The sequence below is a fragment of the Neopelma chrysocephalum genome, unplaced genomic scaffold (genome assembly GCF_003984885.1).
Source record: "Neopelma chrysocephalum unplaced genomic scaffold, ASM398488v2 Primary Assembly neopelma1_63, whole genome shotgun sequence".
NCBI lineage: Eukaryota > Metazoa > Chordata > Aves > Passeriformes > Pipridae > Neopelma > Neopelma chrysocephalum.
In genome coordinates, this window is record NW_020897720.1 from 13,139,562 (window position 1) to 13,150,599 (window position 11,038).

At 46.1% G+C, this 11,038-nt stretch overlaps 1 protein-coding gene across 1 annotated transcript in view; it reads left to right on the forward strand.

The window, feature by feature from the left end:
• Positions 1 to 9,361: 9,361 nt before the first annotated feature.
• The window catches only part of LECT2 (leukocyte cell derived chemotaxin 2), a 4,452-nt gene continuing 2,775 nt past the window's right edge, over positions 9,362 to 11,038 (forward strand). The window contains exons 1-2 of the mRNA XM_027682679.1: positions 9,362 to 9,449; positions 10,018 to 10,150. Of these exons, the coding sequence (XP_027538480.1) occupies positions 9,404 to 9,449; positions 10,018 to 10,150 (179 nt within the window). The 5' untranslated portion in view covers positions 9,362 to 9,403. The remainder of the gene's footprint in view (positions 9,450 to 10,017; positions 10,151 to 11,038) is intronic.

The window sequence follows — 11,038 nt, forward strand, 5'->3', positions numbered from 1 at the left end:
CAGTGGTATTCTAGCCATTTCCACTGTCCCTGCACAGCCCAGTTCATCTCACCAACACCTCCAGGCCCTGGAGCACAAGTGCTGCCCATCCCTGGTTCTCCAAGGCTAAGATCTGGCTGGCACCAGGTTTCCACAGGCTTCTCCTGGATGAGCCCAGCCGTGCCGAAATGAAATCTTGCTCAATTGGTATTTTGAAAGCAAAAAAACCAGCCCAAAATACTCCCAAACCCAGCAACAGGACAAGGGCAGAGACAAGACTACTGATGGAGAACACAGAGTGGTCTTTATCCTGGTGGGACATGAGGGGCATCTTGGGGCTGATGTCCCACAGCAGGACAGGGGACACGTGGCTGTGCAGTTTGTCCCTGCCGCACTGACAGGGATCTAGGACCCCAAAGAAAGTTCTTTCTGCAAGAGCCAACAGCCAGACCTGCTCAGGAAACTGCAGGATTTTGAGCTCATGGTGGACTGAATTACCAAAGGGGTGCAGAGAGTCACAAATGGCCCCTTGCTGGGTTTGGAGGGACATTCTGTGGGACATCCTGCTGGGTGGGGGCAGCTCTGCCTCACCCAGGGCAGCACAGGAGAGACAAGTGCAGTGCCAGCATCACACACAACATCTTCCCTTGCTCACATTAACTGATAAAACCCACTGTGTGTCTCTGCAGATTGAGGCAGGGTTTTTTGAAGAACCACAACCCTCCTCTTTTCCACAGGCAGAATGTTTCTAAATTATTTCCTGTGAAACTCTGCAGTAATTACAGTCATTAGTTAAATTGGGTTTCATTACCATCCTTCCCTTCAGAGCCCATCACACAAGCTGGATGCTGCATTTCAGGAATCCATTATATGATAACAAAGGCAACATTTCCTTTAAAGAAAAATATTTAAAGATGATTTTTTGGTGTTAAACTAATTCTTATTTGTTTGGAGGTCCAAAGTGTTATCAGAGAAGCTGGGGGGGCAGATGGAATAGATGCCTTTGGACACCACAGTGCCCTCTAGTTCATCCAAATTATTATTTTTATAGGCATAATTAACAGAAGCAATAAGTTGTTATCCCCATAGACAGATTTTTTTTCTAATTCAGGCCCTCTGCTCTGCAGCCTCTAGGAAATATGGACAACACAACTCAGGGAATGTGTGCTGGCACATGGGATTACAGCTTGTCATCTCCTCGTGTGGCTCATGTGGCATTTACCACCATCAGAAAAAAAACAAAAAAGAGGGAAAATAAGACATTGATAATAGGCATCTGCAGTACTGTGACTCGGGGCTTACTTCCCTTAAATTCATGTCAGAATTTAAACTAGAGTCTTGCAAAACCGGGATATTTCCAAAACCTGACATTTAGGTAATCAAACTGCCCTCTGTCCCTCACTGCAATCCACCCATACCCAGGGATTTCACTCTGACTCCAAGGGTCTTTTAAGCACATTGGGGTCTATCAGGTTGCACTAACTGGTAGAAGACAAGAAGGATCTTCTCTGTTGGGTTTGTGCTGGTGCAGCAAACCCCAGAGCAGGGTGGGAGCTTCAGCACACCTGGGTCACCAAAAGCTCAACATCCAAGGGGTGGGTGGTAGAGAAAAGAGCATTTTTTTTGCATAGGTTGAGCATTCACAGCCCTTAGAGCATTGCCAACCACTTCAGTCATGCCTTAGTACTTGGTAAAACAGAAAGGAAACTATTATAACCATTTGCATTCCTTCCATAACAGGGGCAAACAACCCTCCTATTGCTAAGGGACAGGCTGAGTCAAACACTTCCTCTTTAATGAAAACTTTATTAGATCTCAGCACGGTTACAGTTTTGGAAACAGCTTTTAGACAGTTTTATGAGTTTTAGAGCTAGAACTTAATGTCATTGTCTTTTAAATTTAATCTTACTCCAATTACGTTTAATTTGATTGTTCTGTGGTGCTTCCTTGCATATAAGGAGTTTGCAGCTTTGCTGCATATTCACCCCTTTGCAAACAAGACATCCACCTTCCCTGGTGTGATCCCCCAAATACAGAGCAGTGGGAATTCACACAGCACAGTGTCCTGCAAAGCCTCCAGAGCTGAAGTGTTTGGGGTATTTTTTGTGATTTTTGGGGTATTTCTTTTGATTTTGGGGGTATTTTTTGTGATTTTTTCCCCTCTCCAGACACACACACCCTATCCAGGCTCTGCAGCCACAGCTAAAGGGAATTACCTTTCCCTCACAGACATCTTCCCTCTTTCTCAGTGCCTCCCAGCACTGTGTGAGAGGAGGAAAAGACCCATCCTGCCTCACTTACCTCCCACATTGTTCTCCCATCTCCTCCTCGGTGAGGGACCCTTCACTGCCAGCATCAGACACGCTCTGCCCTTGCTTTTACTCCCCTTGTCCTGCTTTATCTCTTCCACACTCCTGCCATCAACACAAAATCAAGTAATTGCCAATTGCTGCCACCTTCCTGCAATCGGTTTTCCTGCAAATTAAAAGGAAACACCTTTGGATCCAGCAAGCCACAAGCAAAATGTGAAAGAGTTGGTTGGGTTTGTGCATTGCTTCAGCCCTTGGGGTGTTGTTCAGACCCAGAATCAGGCTGTGACCCCCATGAAATGCAGCCTGGTGGGTGCAGAGAAGGCGAGCAAAGCACCCACTGCTCCTGCCCAGTTCACACAAACCCTTCATGAATCACTCTTTACCTCCCTGATCTTTATCACTGCTCTAAACCCGGTGTGCAACTTGAAACAGAGAGCATTTGGCCCTCAGGGTATTTATTAGTGACAGAACTAGGTAAAAAAAAAAAAAAGCTCATTTTCTGAGCTTCTGAGGAAATGTCCAAAATTACCTCTCTTCCCCTTTTCTCCTTTTGGATCTCTCTAATAAAATTGGTTATTAACAAAATGAATTTGAGCTGATGCAATTTTACCTGTCTTGGTTTAGCTGAGCCCTGGGCACGAGAAGCATCACACAGAGGCAGCTGCTGCTATTTTTTTCACCTACCAACTCTGCCTAAACATACCGTTTCAAAATTTTCCCATCAAATAGACTTTCCCCTCTCTACGTGTGACACCTGATGAGCAGGAAAACAGGAAACCAAGAGCATTTCTTCTGGAGAAGAAAATCCCACAGGGATCCAAATGTGAGAGCGGGGGGGGGCTTAAAACCCCTTATGTAGCAGGACCAGCACGATTCCCCTCCTTGTCCTGCTGGTCTGCAGTGGGTTGTGTGGAGCTGAAACACCTCTCCTGGTCTGCACCAGGCTCTGAAGTCATAGAATAATAGAATCATAGAATCAGCTGGGTTGGAAGGGACCTCCAAGATCATCAAGTCCAACCCTTGATCCAACCCCACTGTGGTTCCCAGTCCATGGCACTGATGCCACATCCAGTCTCATCTTAGAAACCTCCAGGGATGGAGAATCCACCACTTCCCTGGGCAGCCCATTCCAATGGCTGATCACCCTCTCTGGAAAGAAATTCTTTCTAATATCCAACCTAAACCTCCCCTGGCACAGCTGAAGACCCTGAGCCCTCTTGTCTTGCTGAGAGTTGCCTGGGAAAAGAGACCAACTCCCCCCTGGCTCCCCCCTCCTGTCAGGGAGTTGCAGAGAGTGAGGAGGTCTCCCCTGAGCCTCCTCTTCTCCAGGCTGAACAGCCCCAGCTCCCTCAGCCTCTCCTCATAGGACTTGTGCTTGAGTCCCTTCCCCAGCCTCGTTGCTCTCCTCTGGACCTGCTCCAGGACCTCAATGTCCTTCCTGAACTGAGGGGCCCAGAACTGGACACAGCACTCCAGGGGTGGCCTCACCAGTGCTGAGTACAAGTCCACTCCAGGCTGGTGTCAGCTGGATCCAGGGCTTGGCTCTGTCCAAGCCACACCATTGCCCTGTCACTGTTTCTGTGTGACAAACACAAGTGACATTGTGGGATGACTTTTCACCGAGCGAAGGGGAAAGGACAGTGTGTGAGGTGTAACACCTGCCTTAAAGCTGTTCCCACACCCTGCACATCCTGCCCTCGTGGATGAGGGTGAAGCAGCTGGGGATGGATCCTCCAAGCCCAGCAGCCCTGCTGCAGCTCACTCCTCTCAGACTGCCCTGCTCTCCTTGCAGCCAACCACAAGATTTCTTCAATAAGCCAGGAATTTCACTTGTGCCTGAACATGGAAAATCACATTACTAAAGGGCTGCCTCGCTACAAATTGCTTTGAATTTCTTTGGTGCTGTCATAGGGTTTGGGCTGGGTTCTGCTTTCTTTAAGGCAGCTGGGGAGAAAAAAACCTGCATAAAGCTGAAACCCAAATCTTCCCGAGGGCCCATCAGCAAAGCCATAAAACAACAGTGATGAAGTAACTCATTCCTTTTCCCCAGGCTCCTGCCTCAGGATTGCCTTGGCACACCCGGGTTTCTCTTTGTCCAAGTGAGGCATTTCTTTCCATTAGTAAATCAGCTGAAGACTTTTCTGGGACAACAAGCTCTTGTTAATAGGACAGGGTTTCTCGGGCCAAGGCTACTGGGAGTGTCCAGGGCTAAAGTGCTCTGGAAGTGCTGCAGGCTCAAGGATTTCCTAGTGCAACTCCAGCCCTGGAGAAGCAGGGAAGCTGCTTCAGTGAGGGCTGTGTGTGTGTCTTGACACGATTTTTTTCTTCTAAGAAACTACAGAAATGTATTTGCTGCAACTGTGAGAGGTGCTTAACCTGCTGTGTCCCATTCACCTGCCCCAGGAACTGCTTTAGTTTTGCTGTGAATTAAAAAATCAGCCCTATCTGCAGTGGCAGATACGAGCAGATGTTCAAAACAAGTCAATATCATGGAGGTGTGAAAATCTCTTGGAGAAAAAAAAAAACACTTTTCCTTCATTTTTTTTACACTGAAATGAGAAATATCACAGCAAAATTCCCCAGTGTTCTCCAGTTTTGACCATTTTTTTTTAATTTTTGTGATAAACCCAACACCCCAGCTTTGCTCCTCTACAAGTTACATTTTCCCCTGTCCATCAGTGACAAAGCTCAGCACTTTCCTGGTGTGTCCCACAGGTGGGTTTCACAAACCTCTTCAGGGGTGTGTTGTTTAATCAGAGTTTTTCCAGCAGCACGGGGGTGTGGGGTGATCCTGCATAAAACCCTTCCAGTTTTATCTGGGGCTGTTACCCAGGAGCAGAGGAGAACAAGCAAATATCACTCTTATATTTCAGGTTACAGAGCAGTTGGGGCAAACAGGATGAGTAAATCCAGCTTTATCTTTTCAGTCTATTAAAAATTAACTGGGTGTAGAGGAAGGGAAAGTACAGTTTACAGCTGACTCTGGGGGGAAATTAAAGGCTGGTAAAATACACAGTTTTGGAAATATTTAAGGAGGGGGGGGAAGAAACAGGGACAACTAGGCTTTTGAGGAAAGAGCCAGCAAACTCAGCCATGCAGAGTTGCTTCATTTCTGCACCACTTCTGCAGGGATTCTTTTCCTTCTCTCCCTTTTATTTTACAAGTTCGTATCACAAGGCCCCAGACTAAGTGCCTAAATCTGCAACCCACATCTACACCACGCCCTCCTATTTCCCCAAGCCTTGAAGGACTTCTGGAGGATTCATCCAAAGCTTTGTCCTCCCCACGAGACAGCACATGGGCAGCACAAAGATATTTTGTGTTCCTCTGTCCTCCTTACAAAACCTGCCCAGCTCAGGCTTGGCAAGGACGTTTGTTGAAAAAGGCAAAGTAAATCTGAGACAGAGTCTTCACTCGGAATTGTGCACTAGCACAACTGCAGCTTCCTCTTCAGCTCACACGTAGCAACGAAGAAAGGCAGGAGACTCGCGTCTCCCACAGCCTGGGAGCTGCTTAAAATGAGTTTCCCAGCCCTGCTTTTTGGCTGGTCAGCGAGCGCGACCTGCTGATTTCCCACCGGAACTACAATCTCAGCCCTGTACGCGAGGCTTAGTTAATCTTCGGGGCAAAATTCCCCTTATTTCAACGATCAGCATCCGGAATTATCCGTCAGTGCACTTTGGATTACATTGGATTTTCACCACAAAACCTGCACTGCTGGTGGCACAAGTAAATTCTTCTGCAGTCAGTTCTTGAAACCCATTTCATTTTGTAATGATTAGCTCAAAGAATATTATTCATTTTTCAGGGAAACAGCTCGTAGGGCTGTTCAGTAACCTGTTGTCACAGCTCAGCTGGGAGGGGAGTGCTCACCACCAACTTTTTCCCACACAGACAGCATCAGGCTTGACTCCTTCCCTGCCTAGTGGGGCTCTCAACATGAGAAGGGCATGGACCTGTTGGAGCAAGTCCAGAGGAGGCCATGAAGATGCTCTGAGGGCTGGAGCAGCTCTGCTCTGGAGGCTGAGAGAGTTGGAGATGTTCAATCTGGAGAAGAGAAGGCTCTGGGGAGACCTCAGAGCCCCTTCCAGGGCCTAAAGGGGTTCCAAGAGTGATAGGACAGGGGGGAATGGTTTTAAACAAAAAAAAAGGAGAGATTCAGATCAGATGTTAGGAAGAAGTTCTTTAGTCAGAGGGTGGGGAGGCCCTGGCACAGGTTGTCCAGAGAAGCTGTGGCTGCCTCTGTATCCTTGGAAGTGTTCCAGGCCAGGTTGGATGGGGCTTGGAGCAACTTGGTGGTTGATGTCCCTGCCCATGGTGGGGGGGTTGGAATGAGATGGTCTTGAGTTCCTTTCCAACCCAAACCAGTCTTTGATTCAAGGATTCAATGCTACCAGCCCAAACACTCCATGAGAAGACCTTGAAGGGTCTCCTTACCCAGCCAGGTGAGTTACTACTGACATAAAAGGGAAGGAATGGGGACCTCACACCAGTCCTGCAGGAGAAAGGAGTCAGCAGCTCCCAGCTCAGCCCCCCTGCTCTCATGAGCTCCCTGCAGCTCTGGCTCCTCTCCACATCCTCACCCTCTCCCCTCTGCAAGGGAGGAAATGGTGCAACTGCAGCTCCCGGGACTGCAATGCCAGGGGGTTGTTCCATATCCTGCTGTTGGCGTGTGCCAAGCAGCCAGTTCAGGACTTTCACAACTGCACCTCCCAACTGTCCATGAACAGCTTGTTGCCCAACACAGGATCCCACCAACTTCAGCTCAGAGCTTCCTCCTGCCCGAGGGGAGGGAATCTGCAGCTGCCAGCTCAGCCAGGAAGGGTGGGGGATGCACTGAGACACCTCAGCTGCATTATTCTTAAGAGTACTTTACCAGAAGTGCATTAGAAACAATAGAGTGGCAAGGACATTTTGATGTGTTTTACAAAGAACAAGGTTGTTAAGATCTCTTATAGAGGGGAGGGGAAAAAAAAAGCAAAAATAAATGTACACAGCTCTGAACAATTTGGAGTCAGCTCTGCACACAGGTGAGACAGGGGAAAAAAATTGCAAAGAACAGGGAGCTTAGAGACAATTTACAAAGTGCCAGACTGCAAAACAGGACTCAAGGAAAAGTTTCTTCAGTGTCTGTGCACCTGTAACATGGTTGTACTTCCCTTCTTGTGCCCACCAGCTTGGCTTTACACCGAGCTTTTCCTTCCCAAGACTTTTTGTAGAGTGGATTGAAGCACTGCAATTCCTTGCTTGGTAAAATTTGGAGCACATGAGTTCACAGAAGTCTATAAAAATCATTAGTTTTTCAGGTCCTCCTCAGGCAAAAGTTCTCTAGCGAGATATTTAAAACTCTACTAGTGCAAACTGGCAGTCAGGAATAAATCAGAAACAAAACCTGGTTGAGGTCATTGTTGCAGAAATCCCACTGGAGACCCCTCAGCTGGGAACAGCCAGGCACCACCCAAAAGAGTCTTTATTTTCCAGTGGGTTTGATTACAGCAGGAAAAAGCTTCCAGCAGCTACTGTTGAGTTATCCAAGCTTGGAAATGCTTTCCTACCTCTCTGCTATGAAATCTTTGTTGGAAATGCCACCCATGGCACCTCCCCTGCTGAGGGGGTTTGCAGCTTGTGCCAAATGAAGGTGAATAAGCAACCAAAGTGGTTTCTGGCAAGAATCACACAAAGCCACATATCCTGTGTTTCAGTCCAGGGGTAACCAGCATCCCCAAACCCTGAATACTCTCTGAGAGCTCTCACCAGCACATTGTACCATTTATCAGCCTGGACTCTGTTGTACTGAGCAAATTACAACCAAAAAAACCATCAAAACTAGACTGCAAGGACATAACACTTTTATAAATATCTGTTTGGTGGCTCCGAGTGTGGAAACCAGCAGTTCTTCCTGGCAGGATGAGGGAGAAAGCAGCAGGGATAAAACCAGCCAAACCACTTTTCATAACTCCAGGGAGGGCTAAAAAATTGTTTGGGGATTAAATATTTTCTGGGAAAAAAAAAAAAAAAAGAAGCTTGGAACCACGAGTGAGAAATTTGTCTCCAACTGGTTGTTCCATGGAGGTTTTCAGAAAACATGATGTACAGATGCTCTCTGCAAACTAGAAATGGGGCACAGACACATCTGCTTCTCCTCTGAATAAAATCTGCAGGACTTTCAGAGGTTTCTGCACCTTGGAATATCAGATAGTTTATGTCAAAGTGCCACGACTTATTTAAATTTCATATTAACCAAGACAGGTTTGTAAAGAAAATCTAATGCTTTTCTGTAACTAGTGCAGAAAAATCAAATTAAAGAATTACAAGGCACACTAAGGAGCCTGATTCACAGCACAGTATCTGAAACCAAGCAGGTACTAAATGAAACATCTTAAAACCTAGAATTTCTGAACTCCACATCAGTGTTGCCCACATGACTTGGGTTTGCAACAGTTGTTTCAGAACTTGAAGATGTTTAAATAAGAATTTTCCTGTCAAAAACTAGGGTTTCAGTGAAAAGACTCCATGGATTTAAGTGACATAATTGACAATTTCAGCTGCACAAGAAAAAAAGACATGTTTCCATGCAAAAGCATCTGTATTTCTTAGTCTAAGTGAATGCTCATGCTGTGCCCAACACTACAGCTCCCTGTGCTCCTGGTTGGCACAAACACCCAGGAGGGGGCACTGGAATGAGCAGTGAAGGACAAACTGGTTACATCCACCCTGGAGCTTTGCCCACCTTTTCCCTCTGAATTCAGTCCTCTGAATTCCCACCATTTTTGGCCTAAATACACCCTTACTTCAGGAAGGGGAAGAAAAGGTGTGATAAGAAACAGTTCAACCAGAGTTTCCTGCCCTGTGGGATTGCCTGTTTGCATCTGTTCCTGTGTGCCAAGAGCCTGATGGTTTTATCTGCCTTTCACAACCAGCCCCAACAACTGCAGAGCCCATGGACACCCCCAGTGCTGGATATGGCAACACCCCCAGTCCAGAGATGTAACACTTTGCTCAAGACCGATTGGCCAAGACAACAGACTTGTTCAAAAACACATAAATACCCTGGGTGGCTTCTGTGCAACGTCTTTGACTGGATCAAAGAACACGGGTGAAGCAGCCCCAAAATGCCAGCTCTCAGTCTGGTGGCTCTGGTCAGCTTGGTGTCCACTGGTGAGTTGGGATTGCTGTGCCACAGCTTGTCTTGACTGGGTTCAGGCAGACACTAACGAATTACTGAAACTCACTCCACTGCAAATAATGCTAATTTTTTTCAATCCAGTTGTATGAAGGATTGTGGTGATTTGCACAGTTATGACTATTATAAAATATGGTGGGCTATTATAAAATTAGGTGGGCACTAAGAGTCATATATTGAAGTGATTAGAGGTGTCATGAAGAATCATAGAATTGTTAAGGCTGGAAAAGACCTCTAAGATCATCGACTCCAACCGTCAACCAGGCACCACTGGTTTGATTTATTTCCCAAACTATTTTTTAAAATCTTTATCTACAGCTTTGCTTTGTTTTTGTATATATACCTCAAAGTAAGACCTCAAGGCAAAGTGGTTATACAGCAGGTTGTATAATGTCCTTTTACCTACAGCTTCTGAGATTCCAAACTCCTGTGAGTTCAGGTCTCTCACTTTAAACACCCTGTTTTGCACCTCGACACTTTCTGTTGCGCTGGGCAGAAGATGGTTGAATTTTCCCTGTTTTTTTTCCTCTTTTCCACGTGAAGTTTTTGCCAAGCAGCTGGATGGACACCCACCCCAACAGCAGCACAGACACTGGGCCCCCATCTGCAGCGGGAATCCCACCAACCAAATCCGGGGCTGCGACAGATACGGCTGCGGGAATTTCGGCGCTGACAGGTAACACGGTGGGCACTGGGACTCTGGGGTTCACTGGTGCTTTCCTAAATGAAATTTTCAGGCAGGAGAGAGTACAGTTAAATAGAGCTGACACTCAGAATGAGAGAGGACTGTTGTTGGCAGGACCTCTTACCCGTTTTTGGGATATTCCTTGGCAATCTCCCAGAAGTGCAATGGTACCACTGCTGGCAACCCATGCAGGGGTGAAGCAGGGAGACCATTACATGATACACAGCCAAAGGAATGAAAGTATTTCAAGGATTTGTGTCATTCTTGTTATTTAACAAGATATTTAACTAACATTCAGCAACAGCCCAGTAGTTTAATTCACACAAACTAAAAGTCTGTCAGCACCGCTGTCCTTAAAGAGAGACCTGACAACACAGTAAGTTATATGTCCCTGAAAAATGCTTTTATAAGTATTTATAAGTCTCCTGCCTTCCCTGTATTTTCCTGCTGTCTCCTCTCCCCAGGTTCTATAAGAAGTTTCCATCCTCATCATCCTTCCAAACTTCTAAGTGAGAAAATGCCAAACATAAGGTTCAATTTCACACGGGCACAGATGCATTTTGGGGTAGAACAAGGGTACTTCACTATAACACCTTGAAATACCCTGTGAACTTGGGAAAATTAAAAAAAAAAAAGCTTAAATTCGATATTTCATGCCCCTTTAAAGAAGGCCAGAGTAACATGAACATTTCGCAATTTAAAAAAAAAAAAAATGGACCAAAGCTGCTGTTTTCTTAATTTGATTGCAGGTACAAAAATTTTGTTAGACAAGCTTCAGGTATCTGATAAGGATACATAAGGTTAACGCTGACAGATGTGTATCTGATATTGCTACATAACATTAACCCTGAGAGATGTGTATCTGATATTGATACATAA